Source organism: Carettochelys insculpta, chromosome 23, assembly GCF_033958435.1.
Source record: "Carettochelys insculpta isolate YL-2023 chromosome 23, ASM3395843v1, whole genome shotgun sequence".
In the NCBI taxonomy this organism is placed as follows: domain Eukaryota; kingdom Metazoa; phylum Chordata; order Testudines; family Carettochelyidae; genus Carettochelys; species Carettochelys insculpta.
Window position 1 is genome coordinate 19,624,496 of NC_134159.1, and position 22,502 is coordinate 19,646,997.

General features: G+C 41.6%; 1 protein-coding gene across 3 annotated transcripts in view; it reads left to right on the forward strand.

Annotated features, from left to right (window-relative positions):
- The window catches only part of PRDM16 (PR/SET domain 16), a 526,795-nt gene that overhangs the window by 461,802 nt on the left and 42,491 nt on the right, over positions 1 to 22,502 (forward strand). For all 3 annotated transcript variants that reach the window (XM_074975910.1, XM_074975911.1, XM_074975909.1), the window contains 4 exons: positions 4,924 to 5,026; positions 13,011 to 13,209; positions 16,568 to 16,715; positions 17,758 to 17,911. In XM_074975910.1, coding sequence (XP_074832011.1) covers positions 4,924 to 5,026; positions 13,011 to 13,209; positions 16,568 to 16,715; positions 17,758 to 17,911 — 604 coding nt within the window. The remainder of the gene's footprint in view (positions 1 to 4,923; positions 5,027 to 13,010; positions 13,210 to 16,567; positions 16,716 to 17,757; positions 17,912 to 22,502) is intronic.

Below are 22,502 nucleotides of genomic sequence, written 5' to 3' on the forward strand. Positions count from 1 at the left end.
CCATTGAGCTCTTGCCTGAGTAACGACTGATCTGAAAACTGTACAAGATGTTTGGTATTTGTGTCAGTTGCAGGAGGCAGGAAAGAAACCAGAATGATGTGAAAATGAAGAAAAACCTTTTTTGAAAAAAGTAACACTTCAGATCAACTGTAGTTTTTCCTTGGAGTCTATCCAGGAGGCAGATGACTGTGGCTTGTACATAATGATTAAGCATATTCTCTCTGGGATATGTTCACTCCTCAACATTATATATTTTTAAAAATAAGAATGTGTTCCGCTGCTATAGAGCCTTTTGGGTGAGAATCTCAGAGCACTTGACAATTGGAGGCCCTGATCCTGCAAGTAGCTCTCCACGGGAAGACTCTGTGAGCCCACACAGGGACCCACTGACTTATAGGATCAGAGCAGTTGTGGGTCTGGGAAGGAGTTACTGGAAATCCAAGCAGTGAAATTTGGGTGAGATATTTACAACAATTCAAAACAAGCCAAAACTGATTAAGTGAATCTTACCCACAAAAGCTCATTAACTAATAAATAAAAGTGTTAGTCTTTGAGGTGCTACAGGGCTGCTTGATTTTTATAAATACAGAAAATGCAAGAATGTGATACTAGTCAATTTCAGATGGATTTTATTTTCCCTCTTTCTATTTGAGATCTTGTCCACATTACTATAAAAAGTCCATGTTAAACAACGGAACTTAAAACAGCTTTCATGTTAGAACTCATTGGTCTGCTGTGAATGTGATATTAATTGTTGAATTAATCTCCAGCTGAAGTTATAGGACTTTTAAAATAAATGAACACAAGCAGAGACAACTGGGGAAATCAAATAAATTGTCATAAAATTATTTAACAATAATGGATTTTTTTCTTTTGGCCTGGCCTGATTTATTCTCTATTAGTTGAGCTTCATAATACAGATTTTTCTTGCAATTAAAAGAAAAATTTTTTTGAGCGTAAGGCCTGTTAATGAAGATGGAGCTGTGAAAATAAAATCTTCCGCCTGTTTGAAAGTTAGACTGCTGGCTATATAACCCAAACTTCCTTTTCCTTTGATTTACACCAGTGTGATAGTCTCTATTACATGCATAACGTAGGGAGGGTCTCTGGAGAGAACAGTCCTCACTGGTAAGATTAGGGGGAGTGTCTGAGTTTAGATAATTGCAAAAGGATCTCTAAAGAAATCCCTGTCCTCTGTAAGAGAGATGCACAGAATGAAAATGCAGTAGCCAGGCTGATCTTTCAGCAAAGGAGCTGTCACAAGGCCTGCTGCCTCTCTTAAAGTATAGTGGATGGCTTTTGTCACCAGATCCACTAATACCGGGATACCTTACTTCAAAGCCTTAAACTTAACTCAAGTCTCTGAACTGATGCGTCTTCCCCGGAGAAAACAGGTTAGACACTTAATTTCTCTTTCTTTATAACTTCTTACCTGTGCTAGACTCTTTTTGTTTTCATGTGATGTTTGGCATTTTTGTTTTCACAAAGTCCTTGTTTTGTTGTGCTTACTGTCTTGAATTGGATCATAAGGTTTAAGGTAATCGTGCAAAAACACGATTTGGATCTTTACATATAGGTTTGGCTGCCAATAGATTCTGCATGTGTAGTTGGTATGCGTGCTCCTAAATTGGGAGAAGGAGGTTGGGATGAGATGGCCTTAAAACAAGTGTTATGTGAAAAGCAGTGAGTGAAAGCTGCAGTGTAAGGTCGGGGTGAGGAGAGAGTGCCCATAGCTTTTGGTATTTATTTACAAGCTATTATTTTAGTTGGTAAAGAGTGCCCCCTAATGGAAGAACTCAGGAGACATAATAAAGCACCTCAGCTACTAGGTTACCTTACAATAATAGCTAGGTGTTTTCTTTAAAGAACTAAAATCTGAAAAAAAATTAGCTTTTCTTTCTCACTGATTGTTAAGCCAGCCAAATAGACTTTTCAACAAAAATGTATATGAGATGAATTGAAAAATCAAAATGGTTTGAATGGAAGTTATACCCATTATAAGCAATTTATTACAGCAGATAATGAGTGGAGATAATCTTACTGAACAATAATGATAAAAAAGAGTTATGTCCTTGGTAAATACATGTTTCTAGCTTGTTCTCTTTCTTTAACAGGATTAAAAATATGAATCATAGTTTAAGCTGATATCTGATGCTGATGCATTAGGCCCATTCTTTCGTCAGACAAAACTTTCCCTTGGCTTCAGGAAAATTGGGGCCTGACTGTGTAATTTAACATGATTATATTTAAATTCATTTCTCAGATTGTATCAAATTAAAATAACAAGCAAACACAAAAGAGATATTACAGACAAGCAGTGAGCAAGATATTATTCCCAAGATCACACCTCTGCAGAAACTCCTATGCTACGGTTACTTTAGAGAGTTTTGTCAACAAAACAGGTTTTATTGACAAAACTCATGGAGCGTTTATACACAAAATGGGCTTTTTCGACAGTGTGTCGACAAAACCCAGCACTTTCTCCAGCAGTGTTCTGCCTCGAAACTTTGATGCAGAATGCTGCTGTTGACAGATTTCTGTCAACAAAACAGCTGCATAAAGGCCCCCAGGGGTCCTCTCTCGACAGACAGGGCATCCCCAGTAATGGGCAGGCCTGTCTGCCACGCTTCCTGGTGCCTGTTTTGTTGAGAGAGCGGCTAGGAATTCCAGCTTCTCTGTCGCCAGAGCGGAGAGCTCTCCCAATTTGCTTCTGCGTGTAGCTGCACTCTGTCAACACAAGTTTTGTTGGGAAGTCTCTTCCGACAGTGACTTCTGCTGACAGAGTGCTGTAGTGTAACCATAGCCCTAAAGTTTATACTTTATTAATAAATAATCTTATATTTGAGATAGCTTACTGCCATCTCTGCATTTATTTGTTGTATTTGAGATTTTTGTGATCTCATTAGGGATTCATTCTGGAAAAAACTCAGATGAGTAACCCTATTTAACTTTGTCCTCCTGCACTCAGTGAGACTCCACATGGAAGTAAAACCAGTACTTTATGTAAGTTTTGGCAAGATCAGATCAAGAAACAATGAAGGCCCAAATCATGTGAGGTGCTGAGCTCTTGTTGATTTCAGCTGGAGTTGCAGATGCTCTGAACTTCTGGGAATTTGGCCATTCTTGTGTACTGCAGTCTCTGTATGAAGAAATTAAAGAGACTTTGTGAATAAATATTCATTTGAGGGATATTGATCAGTACACACCATTAGACTTATAGGAATTCTGTATGTTAGTTTCCTACTGAAACTGTGGATTGGCAGAGATTGAGTAATTATTGTAACTAAATCAGTGAACTATGAAAGTGCTGAATATAATGTAGTTTATACTCAGAAAAGAAAATTGCATGGGAGCTGGGGAAAGGAGACTTGTCATTGATTAACTTGTAAAAAAGAAAATTTGTATGAGTCTGTTATGTAAACACTGTGGTACTTATTCACCGTTACTAAAAGGATTGCCCAGCACTAACAAAACCTTCCAATTGACTTTTTAAGGTTAATAGCTAATATCCATTGAATTCTCAGTGTATTGCTATTAGACTAGTGCAAACTCCAGCAAACTCTTTGGAAAATTGGAAACCTTCTTGGCTTCACATCTAAGGTGCAAAATGTCTTAAACCGTTTCTCCTGGCACATTTGCTTTTTGTTTTACCAAGGCACCAGCTCAATTTCAATCTTTAGTTTTCTTCTTGCACTCCCATTTTGGTACTTTTTCTTTTCTGCATGTCTCACTAGATCACCTCTCAACCTTTGATTACTGGGGCTTCACCTTCCCTCCGTCAACTTGCTCCTAAAATCTCTTTCCTGTGTTGCCCACAAGAATTGGAACATAAGAACATAAGTTATGTCATTCTTGAGTTGTTATGGGTGCAGGAAGCTGCCCAGGTGTAATAATTTGCAGAAGGGCCATAGAGCGTCCGCTTAGTGGGATCATGCTTATCTCCCTTGCTCTGTAAAAGCTCTAACAACATGTTTTTGGATGGTGCATAATAAATAACAGTGCGTGCAACATAATGTGCTTAATAAGCGGTACCTGCCATGTGTCGGTGAACATATATTAGCTTGCAGCATTAGTCTTTTGTCTCTTGGATTCAATGAATTTCCACCTTGTATAAATAAAACAAGTTCTATTCCCCTCTAATAAATGTATCCTTAGGGCTCTATTGAAGTTTGCCTTATATACAAGTGGTCAAAGCTCATTCCAGTACATATCTATATTACGTAAGTTCTTTCAAAACATTTGAGCTCTGTGTTATGCAGTTTCAGCAGAGGAGTGAGTGGTGCATAGGTCTGTTGAGGCCTCTGCCCTTGAGTGAATGCTATTCATGTTCCCTGATGGTGCTTCAAGGTGGCAAAACCAATGTCTAAGAGGTGCAATATTATACTTGCCAAATTCTGAAAAGTTTGGCCTATAGAATACTAAGTTTGGTTGACGATAGGGGCAAAATGGCATAAGGCATCCGCGGTGAGATACTGCATCTTTTAGGTTCAAATACTCAGAGTAAGGTGGGGTAGCTCCATTGACTTCAAAGGAACTATGATCATTTAGGTCAGCTGAAGAGCTCGAGCTCCCACTTGAGTCTGGTCTCGTAAGGTAGCAACCCCAAGTGCTTCTATGCAATTTTATTTTCCCCTTACATGAACAAATATAAGTTCAGTCACCTTATTGGGGGAGCGAGCTTTTCTGTTGTCTGGATGAGAGAGACTCTTACTGTAAATGCTAGTTTATCATTCAAACCACACGGAGTTCTGATACATGTAGAGTATACACAAAGGCAAAGAAAGAGCTCAGTTGCAATTATCAAACAAATAGAGTGACAGCCTCCCATCCTAGCCAGAATCATTTGAGTCATTGCATAAAATTATAAAACTATTGCTTTGCCTGTTCAGCGTGTCTGTCTCTCTTTTGTTTTTCTCTCCCTAGGTCTACTATAAAGTTATTAAAGAAATCAAGCCGGGAGAAGAACTGCTGGTGTATATGAAGGAAGGTGCCTATTCTCTTGGGAACATGCCACCTAATTTGGAAGGTAAGGTCCTTATTGTTAACTCCGCTGTGTACTTCACAACTGGGGGTGACAAAAGCACATTGTGTAAGTAATGAAATCTCCACTGGTGCATGAACTGGTGTTTTATCCAGTGCAGACTGTTCAAAGGTTTTATAGTGATACCTTTCTTGCTGGTTATGTTGTTTCTCTTAGGCAGTAAAATCTGAGCAATGCCTTTCTTAATTCAAACACAGGCCTAGGTACATGAATATATAATATTAAGGAATGGTCAGGTTTTGAGTACAAGAAGAAGCATTTCCTTAATTTCTAGGGTGATCGGGGTGGTTTGTTTGCAGTAAAACTGAAACAAACCATTGTAAGACTTTTAAACCATGCTGTGTTTTTAGACCAAAGAGCAAATGTGACTAGTTCCAAAGCTGGAACTGCCCCTGTTCTGTTAAGAGTATGGATGGCTCTGCAACATCCCCTGGCATTCAGCCGAACAGTTAGTTCCAAGTGGGATGAGTGATCACAACCAAAGCTATCGTCTTCATTGCTACATTGCCTGGCAATATGTGTCTTTCTTGGCAGCATATTGGAATGGCAGCAGAAGGTGTCTGGGTCAAATGGGCTCACTGAGTGAGCATATGGCATAGAGGTATTGTGCATTGAGCAGGCCTACCGGTTAAACATTTTTATCTTGCTCTTTTGCATTAGTGTAATTATTCCCCACCTAAATACATGGATACAGGATGAACCTCTCTAGTCTAGCACTCTGATCTGGCAACATCTGTCATTAGCTGGATGTCCACTTACCATGGGGGTGGCCAAGTTTCCTGTGGTCCCAAAAAGTTTCTTTACAGCCACCAGCCCTGGCTCGTAGTGTTCTGTGCTGTTGTCTACCTCTGATTTATCCCTACATGTCTTCAAAGAGCCCAGCCAGCAGTGGACATGTTGGTGATGCTGCTAGACAATACTGACTGTCTGTGGTTCATCAAATTCTCTGGTTTGGCACCAGTCAGGTGCTAGATAGGTTCAACCTTTGCTAACTGCAGCAAGGCAGGTTTAGGTTGGACGTTAGGAAAAAGTTCCTAACCGTCAGGGTGGTCAAACACTGGAATAATTTGCCTAGGGAGATTGTAGAATCTCCATCTTTGGAGATATTTAAGAACAGGTTAGGTAAATATCTATCAGGGATGGTCTAGACACTACTTGGTCCTGCCATGAGGGCAGGGGGCTGGACTCAATGACCTCTCAAGGTTCCTTCCAATCCTGGTGTTCTATGATTCTATAATTATTAAAGTTCAGTGACCACACAGGACATCAAATGAGCCATTATGTTTTCGTGGAGAAGTGAGGGTTTCATAATAGTTCCAACAAGGAGCTGTGAGTCAGGGCAAACGTTCCCTCTGAATTTTTTCATTCATGAGTGGAATAAATTTTGTTATGTGCACCAAGGTGTGTGTGGATGTGCACCACCAGTAGAAATACATCCCGCTGTCTGTGGGCGTTCTGCTAATCAGCTGGGCAGCACGTGAATCTCTCCTGCGTGGCTGCTCAAGTGCTCAGTTTACAGAGAACATTGGTCAGTACTCCTGGGTCCTGTTTCTGGCTATGCCACTGACTTGCTTTGTGAAATTAAAGGTAACTTGCAAAGGGAAAAAACTGATTTTGTGTCTGCCTTTATGATGTTTAAAGATGCCCTGAAAATGATTGTTCCAGATCAAAGGGGGAGGGCTGTCTGCTTGCATTTTTTCAGATTTAGAAGTCTTGTCTCCAGCAGGATAGTCTGTCACTCCTGGAGAACTAGTGATGTGATGACATCATGAAAGTGGAGCAGTTTTTGAGAGGGGATGGAAAATAGTTGGACTATTTTAAGTCACTGGTGCTAGGCATCGTGAGAGATGCGCCTTTGGTCTGACCCATTCTGACAGTTCCTCAGTTCCAGTGTTTTGTTTTATTAATGCTCATGGAACACAGCAACCAACATTTTGGAAAGAGGGTGTGTTAATTAAAGATTCAGGACCTGCTCCCCTTTCACTTAAAGGGACAGAGCTCACAATGCAAGGTCTCTAAGGCAGGGAGGTGATCTTCCCACAAAAACAGGGAAAACCAAACATGCCATGTCTGGTAACAACCTAAGCCACAGTAAATCAATAGAAAAATGTAACCTTGTAAGCCTCCTTTAAAGTCTCAAAAAAGAGCAAGAAACCCACCTCTTTAAAAAAAAACAAACAAACCCTTTGCAAGCCACGTGTAACACTGACACAATACCAGTCTCATTAGGATATTGCAAAGCTAAGCTACCACAGTTACCACAGATGTGCTAAAGAATTAATGTATTTGAATATGCTTTTTACTCTGATGATTATTATTATTAGGTGATTATTAGGTGATGATGAAAGTTAAGATTTGCTGAATGCTCTAGATTGACCAATTAGCTGAATTTTGTCCATCTTTTCTGTTTAAAAGTTGGTCGTGCAAATGGTTCGTGACTAATATAGACTTGTTTGCTATTATTTGATGCCTGATTTATACAAATCCATTTCATCCTATGGGTTGCACATCAGCTATTTGCCTATTGCCTTACCTAATCAATATTTGAAAACTAAGCTATTTTGGTTGGACATTCTGGTTGCATGCTGGGTTTTGTTCCCTAGCTGGTGGATTAATTTAACTCCCTGGTTTCAGAATTCTAACGTGAATTTTTAGGGTTATAAATGTAAACTCCACTTTTTGTGATTGGTCTGCAATGTGTGCTTGATTCTTGCTGTTTCCTACAAAAAAGCACTTTTGCTAAGAGTGTTCGGAAAAAACATCAGAGTCCAAAACACAATTTATACAGATTAACTGCAGCATTCAGGTTCTTGTTTCTGAATAATTTATTGTTCAGTATTCTCTCAGAAACAGTAAAGCTATTCTTGTGAGCAAGACACAGGGGTGAGTAGTTTCTTTTTCAAAACAATAGCATAAAAACTAAATGGACCTTTGATAATTTGTGTAAAAAAAAAAGGCACAAAAATCAGGAAGAAATCTCAAAGGTATTTAGTTTAATGTAGGGTGTCCTGTTTTACTTCAGAGATTTCATTTTTGTTTTTAATTGACATTTATATGAACAAGCAAAAACATCTTGTTCCCTAAAATATGCCTTTGTTGTCATTATATAACATTTATCTGCATCCTCACAATAATGTGTCATGTTTTTGCCAGCTAATTGCTTTCAGATTTTAATAGCCCAACATCCAATATTTGTCTTTTTAATACCTTTTCACCTTCAGTAATGATTTCCTCCCCCTGTCCCAATCCCCCCCATTTAAATTCTGAATTGCACAAGAAAGAAAATGCAAAAATGTTCTGTACAAAGATAATTATCATAAAAATCTTTTATACAAACCCCAGCCAAATGCAGTAGACCCCTTATCACTGCAGGAATTTTGAAAAGGGCTCTTGAACTCCTTTGAGACATGAGTCTGGTAGATTAGCATGTAGATGCCACATAATTGTGTTCCCCTTGGTTTCTCTGAAAGCTGTTAGGCACTGATTTATTTTTCTGTTACATTCCTGCTTTGTCCTGAGTGCTACTGATGGAACTTAAGATAGACGCATATAACCACAGATTTGACAAACAAGACATTGAGCACTGGCAGCTATTTTGTGGTGTTGGATTTTTCTTTTTGCTGATATATCAAAGTGGGAACCTGTGTTTGAAGGGCACAGGTTTTGTACATTGTGCGTAAAGGGGGAAAAATCCGTTAGTGAACCCAAATATCATTAACTACAAATAGAGAGATGATTCAGGGATAAAGGCACAACTCTGGAAGCCAGGAGATCTGAGTTTAGTTCTGAGCTTGTTTTGTGACTTGAGATCTGATCCTACAAGCTGCTGATCCAGCCTTTATTTGCGTGTTGCAGTTTCTTTCCCTGCAGCAATAAGACAAGGGTCTTGTGAGGCTGAACTTGCTAATGTTCCTCATTATTTGTTTGCATGAAAATTCAGAGCACTGAATGCAAAAGGAGCATCTATTCTGTGTCATTCTGGGAGGTTCGGTTAATCTATGAGCCAATCAATTTCTTCCCCCCTATAAATGTTTAACAGAGCTTATTTCCGGGGGTCTGAGAATCAGATAGGAATTACAACTAGTGAGGACGTTTTGAGTGTTTGGCCACCATAGTCTCTGACATCTTTTGTATCTCTCTTATATATTTCCTTTTCTTAGTGGTAGAAAATCCACTCTGTTCCTATTGTCCATTTTCCATGGTCATGGAAAAGCTGTTGTACTTGATAAGGGAAGAAGAATGTTCTCACAGGTTTGCTCAAAATAGATACTTTTGCCCCAAAACATATGAAGCACAAATAGCTTGATCTGCAAAATATTTGTTGCATGAAGGGTACACAAAACAAACAAACAAACAAAAAATGTGCGTGCATGTGTTATTTACCTGTATCTAGCTAATGAAATATTCCCCCTTGGGAAAAGGTGCCCTGGTGTTCCTTCTAGCTCTGCCTATACTCATCTGCACATTTCATCCCTAGAAACTGGTTCAGGTAAAATAAAAACCAATGCAACTGCCCCCTAAGTTCAAGGACATTTTTTGTTAAAAGAAAAAAAAATCCATTCCACTTCTGCATTTCTTAGATTGAGTTAGAAGATGAAACACCAATGTACATTGAGACCTGAGGTATTTTGATCCCATACAGAATTAGGACACTCAGAATTTTGTAAGAGATCAGGCTTTGCTGGGATTGCCACAACTGGGAAGTTTTTAAAAAATGACAACCGCTATACATGAACTTTTGATTAATTCTCCAGACCAAAGCTTTCTGTAGGTAGGTAGATGAAGGAAGGAAGGAAGGACGGACGGACGGAAGGGTAGATCAATAGGATGAGTTACTAAGGTAGATGACCTTGTTGCCAAAACAGATAACCAATGGACCTCTATAGAAGAAGATCCCGTTACCCTGCAGATGGGAGGAGGGAGGGGCTAGACAACCTGTATCACCTGATTCTCTGGAGCCCAAAGACAAAACAAAAACGTAGGGATATTAGCTACTACCAGCAATGATGGCACTTGGTGTACAGCTTCCAATGTGAATTAGATGTTGAGATATAGGCATAATGTACAATAATTATCAGCTGCAGGATGCAATGAGATCAAGATCTAATTAATAAAGGACAGAAGTGGAATGTGTTGGTGACAGCATTGAGATGGCTGCTAAACTAGGTGTTCAGGCTGATCCTTGTAATGTTGTTGCACCAGCCTCCTCTCTGCCCCAGCACCTCTAGATGTATTATGTCTTCGACAAGTATAATGCCCCCAGGAAAGGCTGTTAAGGGAATGCAGCAATGGTGACTTAATTTGACCATGGAAACATTGTGCATCACATCTTTCTTCTGCATCCCATAAAGTGTGACCATGTAATTTAATAATTCAACTTGTACATAATTTTATTTTATAAGAAACAATCTCTTAATGACAGAATAAACACAATAAGTGCTTCAGCTTACAATGCCTTGTCAATGTTCTATTGAATCCAGGTAGCTTCTCTTGCTTGTGTTTACAGTTCTCCCTCGCCAGTGACTCAAAATATGTCACATATTGGCTCAGTTCTCAAGATCTCCAATGAACATAGTTTCTTCCCCTATGACATACAAACAGGGGCCCAATCCAGCTTCCACTAAAGCCAGGGGAGCTTTGGCCATTGATAACATCAGTAGCAGAAGAATCAGATCCATATTCTATTAACTTTCTAATCTTGAAAAAAAAGAAAAAATTGAAAATCTCACTCATTTTGCCCCATTTTTCAAAATGTGAACCAAAACATTTGGAGAACATTTTACTTTTAGGAAATGCCAACTTGCTGGCCTTTTGTGTCTCCCCCTCTCTCCATCCCTTCTTCTCACCATCTGCAAGTCACTCAACTTCTCCGGGTTTCATTTTTCTCCTTTGCCCAAAGGGAACAGTGTCAATAGCCTTCCTTGCTCGGGGGGTGGGAGAGCTAATTGCTTTGTTAATCTCTCAGTGTTATTTTACCTAAAAAGTGCTGGGAGTGGTAATTATTATTTAATATTGATACTATTTAGTGTCATTACATTGCTCTAGGAAGTTCAGGTTGAACCTCTTTAGTTGGGCACTCTCTGGTCCCACAAAATCCATAATCAAACAAGATTTTAGTCATCCAGAAGTTCACCTGTAATAGGTGTGGCCCAGTTTCGCATAGTCCCATGAAGTTTGTTTACATCCACCAGTCCTGGCTCTCAGTGTTCTGTGCTGTTGTTTAGCTGTAATTTACCCCTAAATGTCTTCTAAGAGCCCAGTAAGCAATGAGAGTGTTGGCAATGCTGCTGGACAGTATTAACTTCCCATGATGTGGCAAATTCTCTGGTTTGGCACTAGCCACGTCTTGAGAGTACTGGACTAGGTATGTTCAACCTGTACTGAAAATTACGAAGGAGGATTGATACTTGACTGTCAAACATGGAAGCAGTAAAAGACCTTGGATCTTATTATGACTTCACTTATATTGCCCCAACCATACTGACTCCAGAAGCTGTCTCTCTGATTTACATCAAACACACTTTTGGACTCTATAAAACAAAGGTTAAATGGTGCTGATATTCTATGCAAACGTTTTTGCTGATTAACAGATGTAACTAATAGCAGGGAAATCAGAAAAATTTCGTTACGTATCTTAGAAGCACCAGTGCAGGACAGACAGACTGAGGCACACAGGGGAGTGTTCATGTTGGAACACATCCATCTTTTACACTCTCATCTCCTTTCTTATGTTGATCCATCGCAGAGCTAACAATGTTAGCCACGCTCATGAATTCACTAGAAGCTCTCTCCATTTAAAATGAATATTTTTATTCTGTCTCTTGAGTTAATGAGTCTTGCTGCAGGCTTTAAATTTTCAGTAAAGCTCTTACAGTGTGAGACTGAAACTTGAATTGCAAAGACAACTTTCAGAAATGGAGTGGGGAGTGAGAAAGGGGAAGGGGGAAATCCGGCATCACAAGACTAAACGGTAACTCAAAAGCTCCTGTTTCAGGCTGACTGCTGGGTGGAGAAACCCTGGATTGTCCCAACTCCCTCACAGAAGTCGTTCTCCTGGAAAATTTACAGCTCTGAGCTGATTGTTTGACTTGGCACTATGGTCAGGATGCTGCCTTGTAAACTTAATAATAGCTGCCCCCTTTTTAATTTGTTTGACCTTGACTACCATAATTTATTATGTGCATTAGATCTTTTTTTTTTTTAACAAAGAATTTGGCTCCTTTTTCTTCACTGCATGGTGCTCTGGTTTCGAACTCTCCTTCATAGAGCACTGTAGCCTCTACATAACAAGCTTAGAGGGTTAAGGGGAGCGGGGGAGACAACAATTCCTTGAAAAGTATGTTCTCCATGTTGTGTTAAAGTAGAAAAGCTCTTCCTAGCATAAATTTATTATTGATTACAGTTTTTTGTTTGTTTTTGGCGTTTTGTGGGGGGTATGGTTTTTTGTTTTTTGTTTTTTGTTTTGTTTGTTTGGTTTTTTTTTGTCGGGAATTCTTCTGGCTTGCAAAATTTTCTTTCACACCTCTTGGCAGGCTCATTTGAGGAAACAGCCCCCAAATTTTTTGTAGTTGAAAAACATTTAATTGTCAAAATTAAAAAGGCACCCCAAGCCCAGTACTGCATATATCCAGTAACACCTATAGGTGTCAGCGAAAAGCCACAACAGAGTTGAGGACAAAAAGCAGACAAGCGCATTCAAACTGCTGCCAATCAAGGCACTTTTCTGTAGCAAAGAGCAAGCTGAAAGCCTGATCTCTTTAGGTTGTTTGACTTTTGTAATCACATCATTCATGCTTGATGTTAACTGCACCAGTCCCATTTATGGATGTGCATTCTGTACCTGCAGCATTCAAACAAGCTTTGTTCCGATTACATTCAGTGCTTGTCATCTTATGTACAGAGAAATAGCTGATCAAAAGAATTGCCATGACGTGTCTGAAGTTGAGCCATTTTGTCTCTCTGTTGTTAGAAGAGCACACGTTCCGTTGTGAGGACTGTGATGAACTCTTCCAGTCGAAGCTGGACCTGCGGCGACACAAGAAATATGCCTGCAATTCTGTCAGCTTGCTGTACGAGACGCTGAATGAAGAGATCAAACAGGAAGGGCTAAGCGATGGGCAGGCCTACGAGTGCAAAGACTGTGAGAGAATGTTCCCCAATAAATACAGGTATTGCAGGAGCACCCCTCGCTGGTGGGAAGTGGAAAGCTAGAAGAAAATATCCTGCCACAAAATAGGATTTGGAAGGGAGCGAATCAAGGGGGAGCTGTCGGGTTAGTAGTAGACTGTGGCTTTTCAGCTGTAGGTAGGCCCACCAAGAGTGGGAGGCAATGGGGACAGTTGCACCAGGGCCTGACATTTCAAAGGGGCCCACAGCTCCAACCACCACTGCTGCTACTTTCAGCTGTGGTGGCCAGACAGAGCTCCAGGCTTCTCTGAAGTGCCACAGCAGCACTGCTCCACTGCTCTGAGCGGCTGTGAAGGAGGGGGGAGCCAGCGCCCTGGTCCAAGCAGCACTGAGGTCCGACTGCCCTTGGCCCTGCCCCTTCTGCCCTTGGCTCTTTCCCTTTCAGGGATGCGGAGCCGGGCCCACCCCCCACACCTTGTCCTGGGGCCTGTTCTGGCTCTTGGCTCCACTAACTATAGGCCACCATTCAGAATATGGCTCCAACCAGCTGTTCTCAGAAAATCACCCTCTGTCACGAAGCTGTTTGTCAGCTGACATTGAGTGAGTTTGTGGTCTCAGATCATACCCTAAGCTCCACTGACACAATACATTTTCTATTTTCAATCTGCCTTAGAAGATCCATACTGATATTTGGCTCTGATTGTTGGCCACCTCAGCAGAATGGCCAAAGCTTGACCAGGCATAGTGACTATATTCCACCTGCCTCTTTTCCGGTTGAGACTGACAGGGCTGGTGTGATTGTCCTCTTTCTTCCAATGCTGAGCTGGTTCAGTAGACAAGCAGAGGGGGTTCACTTTGGACAACCCTTCCTTCACCATTGAAGTCAATGAGCAGAGGTTCTATACCAGAGAAAGATGGCTGTAGGACTACAACATTACCTTTGTAGCTTTGTCTTACAGAGGTGATCCAAAAATTTCCATCACAATCAAATTTTGTTAAAATATATTTATTTCTGATTCAGAAGTGAAGGAGAAATATCTCATTGGGGGGGAAATGAATGAAAAACCAGGATATCTTCAGTTGAGTTTCTTCTCTTTAGCAGCCATTAAAGTATGAGACCACTTCCAGCTCTTTATTGTGAATTGTACATTGAAAGTTTTAATGAAAATGCTTTAATTACAGAGTGCCTATGTGTGCGTTAAACTAGTCACCTTTCACTAAAATTAAAAATCCTCTGGCCAGTTGATTTTAGGATTTCAGTTTTGATACCCTTTTCCCAATATATAATTCCATGAGTGTATTAAATGTAATGACTCTTCAATAAGAAACAATTGATTTGTGTTTGGTCCTCAGTAAATCTGAACATTGCCCTTTATTCATTGAGAACCCCTGATAAAGCAGCAAGATAAATACATTCAATATAACTAGTTTGCCTAACAATTTTTGGAGCTTAATATAGATCAAATCAAAAATATCACTAGAGAGCTGAAATTGGGCACTTAGCGGATGACTAAGTAAATAGATGTGCTAATCTCAATAGGTATTTCCTGTAAATATTGTATTTAGTTGCCCATATTTTCTCTAAATAAACTCATAAATTGCAACTAACCACAGGAAAATAATACAACTTCATGGTGAACCTAGTTTCTTTGTCAGAATGGATGATTGTTCTTCATCATTAGCAGCATGTTAGTTTATTAGTGTCTTGTTTGTGACAATTAGCAATCAGAACTTGATGGGAGAAGAGAGGCTATCCTGTGGAGTAATGAGATTTGAAACTGCCTTGGTTCATCAGATGTTGTTTATCTGGCAGAAGGAAAGCTAGCCGGGCGCTAGAGGTAGAGCAACGTGCCCAGTGATCGTAACTGGTGAACTAGCAAATGCCACCACATCACAGCTATTTTAATTCACGTCAGTTTTCGTTCCCAGGAGTCTTTTTTTTTTTTTTTTGCTGAGATTTTCCAATGAAACTAAGGGAGTTAAGTATGTAAGTCCTGTCTTCCCAACTTCCCAAAAACCTCTTTCAAATTCCAATCGTAGGGCCTAACCCAGAAATGCTGCACGTTTTTGGTCTGCAGAATTTAATAGACACACAGAACCTTTCTGTCAGTTTTTTTCGCCTTCCCATAGAATTTAATATGCAATTGTTTACCTCCATTAAAATTCCATAAGGATAACTTAAAAAAAAACTACCAAGAGGATTTCATTTTCTGTTACATTTCAGTAGATCTTACAGTTCTGTGGAATATCTCTGTACAGCTCAGCATCTGCAACACCCACTGATCTGGACTCCCAGCCAATCAGTCACAAATGTTCCTCCTTTCTCAGGATCACCAGGCTTACAGGGTGAACCCTTTCCAGCTTTTTCGGCACTTGAGTTGCTAATGAGAAGCTAATTTGCTTCTGTCCTTCTTACTGATCCCACCACCCAGGACAGTGGCTTCCCTTTCCTGTCACCTCCTGGGTTACTGGCTCTGCAGGAGAGTGGCTTGCTGACGCAGCCTCTTGAGATGAAAAGGCAGAGAGAATGCTTTGGCACGGGGGGGAAATACGGGAACCTACAGCTTTCTCTGAAAAACTCTCTCTGGAATGGCACTGTTCCAGTAGCCACTTCGGTTTGCCATCATCGTCCTGGTTTGAGAGAAGCTGCCAGCTGGCAGAAGCTGAAATTGCCGAGTTAAGTAATAAAAGATGTCTGACATTTAAAAAGTGAAATGTGTTTGCACCTTATCACATTTCTTTCAAATGTTGAGTCCCAGTGTTTTGCAAAGATATGGGCCTTGTGCCCATGAAAAAAAGGCAATGTGATAAATTAAGCAGCCACAGCTAATATCTTGTCTTTCCTGTGCCGAATCCTGCAGGGGTCTCTGTCACAAGTCTTTTTCCTTCATGGGGAAACTGAGGGGTTCATTTTATCTCTCTTTTGCACTGAACAGAGCCCATTTTTTGGTGAGAAAATTCATGAAACAATACAAATTTTGGAGAGTAGAATGGGCCTGTTTTCAAATGTGAAATTAAATCCCCAAAGGAAAAAGTATTACCCTAGAAATGCCCTTCATTGTTAATCCCATAGTCACTTTATTTTTAAAGGATTTTGAAGTCATGTGATGTAACAAGCACCATCTCAGCTAGATAGGTCTGAAAAAAAAAATTAATAGTTGTTGACCTTTTTATCTGTCGCCATCTTTAATCACCATCATCTCCCTCAAACTTCCTTAGTACCGTGACTCTGAAGAGCTATGCGCAAGACAGGATTACAGGGATTACAGTAACTGTAGCTCCACTGTCAGCTGCTAGCTTGTTCAGCCTGTCTCTAAATTGAAACTGGTCTATTCATTAGTTCATTGATTGTGGCTGTCTGCCTGAATTCTCCACGCGCTGCGTATCTTTCTTTCCCAGCTTGGATCAGCACATGATCATCCACACTGAGGAGAGGGAGTACAAGTGTGATCAATGTCCAAAAGCCTTCAACTGGAAATCAAACCTGATTCGCCACCAGATGTCACATGACAGCGGCAAACGATTTGAATGTGAAAACTGTGTGAAGGTATGGTTCAGGGCACGGTGCAGCGTGGGTTCCCACAACATCTGGGAAAAGACCTGGTGAGCTGGAGGAACTCAGCAGAAATAATGAAATGCCGTGGTGGTCGGCATGGTTTTACTGGCTTGAGGCACAACAGTTGGAACCATAATTCAGAATAAGGCAACACGAGGGCAGGTCGAACCTCTAAAATCCATGATTCTCTGGTCTGTCAACATCCATGGTCCAGCACAACCATAGACGTTGCTGGACCAGAGAGCCCTGAGAGTTAGGGGCTAGGAGATGAGGGACAGCAGTGTCCATCTGGGGCTGGGAGCAGTGGTTCATGGCTGAGGCAGGGAGACATGGCCAGAGCTGGAGAGCAGGGACCAGGGCTAGGAAGAGGTCAGCAGCTGGGAGGGAAGCCCGGAGTCCAGCAGGGCATTGACATTTCCTGGTCCAGGACCACTTAGGTCAACCAGGGAGATGGAACCTGCAACAGAAAGCAAAGAAAAAGACTCAGCCTGTGGAACCCAATCTACCTGCAAGCAACTGTTCTCCCAGCCCTTTCCCAAGCATTGCCAGGTTCTGCCGATTTCAGGAGAGCCTCATTAAGTGTGTGTAGTGTCAGGCAATACTCTATGTATAAAATTGAATACACTACAGATGACTTGAGTGCCAACAGGTTAACATGATGCAAGTCAGCACAAGTGTCCCCTCTAATTTTTTTCCATGAACATGCAGAATAAATTTTGCTAGCTGCATCAAGGCATGTACAGACGTGTCACCAATAGAAACTCATGCCGTTGGCTGTGGGTGCTTTGTAAATCAGTTGCGCGGCACTTGAATCTCTCCTAGGCAGCCACCCATGCACTCAGCTTACAGGGAACACTGGTTGGCACTAAGTGCAGCAGTTCTCACCTTGCAGCGCAAGGTGAAAATCCCACATGGTCAAACTCGGCCTCTGTGATTCCAAGAACACTTCTGACGAAGAACCGCAGTCAGCCTGCGCCCCCGCCCCATTTGTGTCTGGCCCCTGACAGCCTTTTCTCTTTTCTCCTTCTTTCAGGTGTTTACTGACCCCAGCAACCTCCAGCGGCACATCCGTTCCCAGCACGTTGGCGCACGAGCACATGCCTGCCCGGACTGCGGCAAAACCTTCGCCACCTCGTCTGGCCTCAAACAACACAAGCACATTCACAGTACTGTCAAACCTTTCATATGTAAGTTGTCATGGCCCTCCCCGGTTCCTGGCTTTCACTATAATTGCACATATCCTGAGGGGGGCCCCCAGTGCAGGCTGTACCTCTGGTGAGCAGCCACTGTAATTTTATAGGTCAGAGCACAAGATGAAATTCCGCAGCATTTTTTTTTCTTTTTTTTGCATGCTCCTTGTTTTTTCAGTAAACATGCATGGCAGTTTTTGACTTTCTTGACAAGTTAAAAGCTGAGTCTCTCAGCAGTCCCAGCTATGCCATTTTCTCTTCTCTTTTCTCTCTTTCTTTTTCTCATGTTCCTGTTGGTGACATAAATAAATAGCCTGATAGAAATGGGTTTCTGGGGTACTTCAAATCATGCACCTGATCTGAAGGATTTGGGAAGGCAGCCGATGCTAGTAATACAGCACTTTTAAAAAGCAGGAGTTTTAATTCTTAATTCCTGAAGACTTTAATGTAGACAAGACTCTGAAACCAATTAAATGGCAAACAGGCTACATTCTTAGAGCTATTCAGAAGGACATTTCCAAAGGGATTGTTTACCCTGGGAATGCTGCAAGCTCTTCATCTCTATTCTAGATGCCTTTTTGTTTTTCTGTTTTTTTTAATAAATCTATATCGTACCCATTGCACCTTGGTAAGAGCACAGGAAGGTGTGTTTGACATCACTAGAAATGTGCATAAAGTGCTCTGGGGGCATCTCATAAAAGGGTAGAAGAGTTGTGTAGCTGAAGCACAAAACAGGATCTATGTTCAGTTCCTGGCTTTGAGTCTGAAGCCAGATGTCATATCATGGTGGGCAATAAGCCTGATGTGGTTTGCCAGGGTTAGCCCCTGGTAGGCTACCAGCACTTTACCTGTGTGCCCGTAGGTATGGTCTGTTGCAACACTCACTGGCTGCAGAGCACTGGTTTCAGCCAATGGGAGCTGTGAAAAGTGGCATGGGCCAGGATCAGGGCAATGTGTGCAGGGGACCACATGCAGCATTGCCCCCATCCCCGCACTCACCATCAGCAGCAAGTCACTTCCAGTGAGTGCGGGGTCAGTCCTGCCTCTTCCTCGGAGCAGTGTGGCCTGAAAGCGGGGAGGGGGGCTGGGCCAGCTATGGGCAGAGTGGATAGAAGTTGGAACATGGATGGTGAGGAGGCGGGGGAGGGGCACGTGGCCGATGTCCCCCTGGAATCTCCACACCAGTCACCACTGACCAGGTGATTGCTTCCCACAGCTCTCATTGGCTGGGAATGGCAATCGGCTGCCAAGGGGAGCTGCAGTGACCATGCACCTGTGGATGTGCAGGAAAATACAGCCAGGGCCCACCAGGGACTAACCCTGGCACACTGCATCTGGCCTGTGAGCCACTTCTTTCCTGCCCCTGTGTTACATCATGCGAACCCACACAACACTTCTGTGCCTCTCTATCCCTAGTGGGAAGAGTGCACACGGGTAGGTGCAAAGCGAAGTTCATTAATGTGCATTGAGATCATCTGGGGAGCATCCGCAGGGAAATAGAAATTACTATTCTCATTCTTTTTGCTGACTAGAGAGATGATGATGTGATCTTTCACTGAGCATATCATGCCAACTGGCGCATGAAAAGGAGAGAGAGAGAATCTGAATCTCATAATATTTCTACACTGAAATGAACTGTTTCTGCTATCAATCTCTTCACTCTGTTACCAAAGCAATTAGGGTAAAGTGTTCTCATCCATTTCAAGGTTTCAAATAGCTGGAGAATGAGCCTATCCAGTTCATGTGTGACAAGTGGAGTCTCGTGTTAATATTGACTCTGTTAACTGGGTAAAAGGTAACAAATGTAAATATGGGGGCTGGGGCTCTTCCTGGATCTGCTGTGGGGAATCTTAGGGCCATAGTCCCCTGGACTTTTTTTTCTTTCTGTTTAATAGAAAATGTTTGCACCTGGACAATAACACAACTTAGTTTTGGGACTTTTATAACTCTAAAGCCCAAAAGAGCAAGCAAGGAGATTCCATGGGGATTTCCAAAATCATTGCACCTCTGGACTTGAAAAAAATATTTTAAGCCCTTCTTTGCCTTGGTATGATAAAGTAAGCTCTGGTATCTTTAGCTGTGCGACCCCCTTTAGGGCAGAGGTGGGCAAGAAGTTGGACACGATTCACCAGTGTTAGCCCCTGGTGAGCTGCTGGTGATTTATTCATGTATGTCTGCAGGTACAGCCACTTGCAGATCCCATTGGCCATGGATAACGGCTTCTGGCCAATGGGAGCTGCAGGAAGTTGTCACTTCAGTCCATGCCACTTCCTGCAGCTTCCATTGGCTGGGAACAGCAATCCATGGCCAACAGGAGCTACAAGCTGCCATACCTGCAAGCACACGGATCAATAAAGTGCCAGTGGCTCACCAGGAGCTAACCCTGGCAGACTACATCCAGCCCCAAGACAACTTATTGGCCACCCCTGCTTTAGGGCATGGAGAAATGAAAAACGATAATCCCTTTCTCTGGATGAACTTACTTTAATATTACCCTTCATCTTTCCATAAGCTTTTTTCTGCATGAGATAATTATACTTTGCTTGTTTATTTGTATTATTAAACACATTTACCATAGGGATAATGCTAACCCACAAACCCAATGTTCAGCCAACAGATGTTTACAAAAATTGCATTCTGTTCTGATGTAATTTGCTAAAGTAGATTAGCTATTTATTATGAATTTTTATATCTCTTCCAAGCCACAATATAACATCTTTTGGCACACATTAAAGGAGGCATAGTTAAAATTAGAAAGGGGGTAATTTTCCACTGGAAAGAAAAATATACAAACATCTTTTCAATAAATCCAAAAATGTGACATTTATCCAAAAATTATTAGTAATTTGAGAGGGAGTTATAAATTCACACACACATGGAAACACTTGTGTTCATGCAGAGCCATATAAACGCTCTCTTGAATACATGCAAACACTCTCAGTGGCCTACAGATGCTCTCCTAGCAAACACATAAGCATTCAGGAAGAAATGCTCCTTCACACTAGAACTAAAGAGTCAAAGAGATGGAACTGTCAAAGCCAAGAAATGCAGAGTTAAGGTTGAATGTTCAGTCCTTACTTTGGCCTATTTTCTGCAACACTTATTACAGTATAGGAAACCCTTCATTGCTCTGAGGCTGCCTCAAGCCTGTCTCTTGGGCTCTGTAAAAATGAAGGGCAGTGGCAACAGCTGGAATATAGTGCAAGTACCTGTGATTTCTGTGATTTGCAAACTCAGGCGGATTCCCCTGTACAAATCAGGGTGTAAATAGAACAAAGCCAAAATTGTTTTCATTTACCCTAACTGAAAATCGTTTGGGATTCATTTCCCTTAATACCTTTTTGAAATAATCATTAAAAACAAGGCAATGTTAAAAAAAATTAAGCCCATCAACCAAAACACCTCCTTTGAAAGTGTAAGATAGTTGAAACAAAGTATGGAAAAATCATCATACTATATGTATGAGGACAGGCTGCTGCAGTTTAAAGTGTGAATGCTGGAAATTGGGGATAGACTAAGCAAGTTTGATAAAATGATTGGTGTTTGATTCCTATTTGCCCTTTCAATTTTGCACTTCTGAGCAATATTCCGTTTGATTTTTTCCATCCATGGGCAGAATAAATTTTGTTATGTGCACCAAGGTATTTGCAGATGTGCACCACCAATAAAAACACCTGCTACCAGCTATGGGTGTTCTGCTAATCAGTTGATCAGCTTCTGAATCTTTCCTGGGTGCTCAGCTTGCTGAGTTGCCAGAAGCATGAGTGCAAACATATCATGAGAAAAGGCAAATTTGCAGATGACACTAAACTAGGAAAACAGGTAGATATGTTGGAGAGCAGGGATAGGGTCCAGACTGACCTAGATAAATTGGAGGATTGAGCCAAAAGAAATCTGATGAGGTTCAACCAGGACAAGTGCAGAGTCCTGCACTTGGGATGGAAGAATCCCAAGCATTGTTACAGGCTGGGGACTGACTGGCTAAGTAGCAGTGCAGCAGAAAAGGACCTGGGGAATTACAGTGGATGAGAGGCTAGATATGCACCACCAAGGCTAATGGCATGCCGGGGTGCATTAGGAGAAGCATTTCCAGCGGATCTAGAGAAGTCATTATTTCCCTCTACACAGCATAGGTGAGGCCACATCTGGAGCATTGCATCCAGTTCTGACTCCTCCCCCTCCCCACCCACACAGCCAGTATAAAAAGGATGTGGATGCATTGGTGCAAGTTCAGCAGAGGGCAAAGAAAATGATTAAGGGGCTGGAGTACTTGACCTCTGAGGAGAGGCTGAAGGATTGGGGCTTATTTAGTTTGCAGAAGAGAAGAGTGAGGGGTGATTTGATGGCAGCCATCAGCTTCCTGAAGGGGGCTCTAAAGAGGATGGAGAGAGGCTGTTCTCAGTAGTGGCAGATGGCAGAACAAGGAGCAATGGTCTGAAGTTACAGAGGAAGATGTGTAGGTTGGATATTAGGAAAAACTATTTCACAAGGAGGGTGGTGAAGCACTGGAATGTGTTACCTAGAAAGGTGGTGGAATCTCCATCCCTAGAGGTTTTTAAGTTCCAGCATGACATAGTCATGGCTGGGA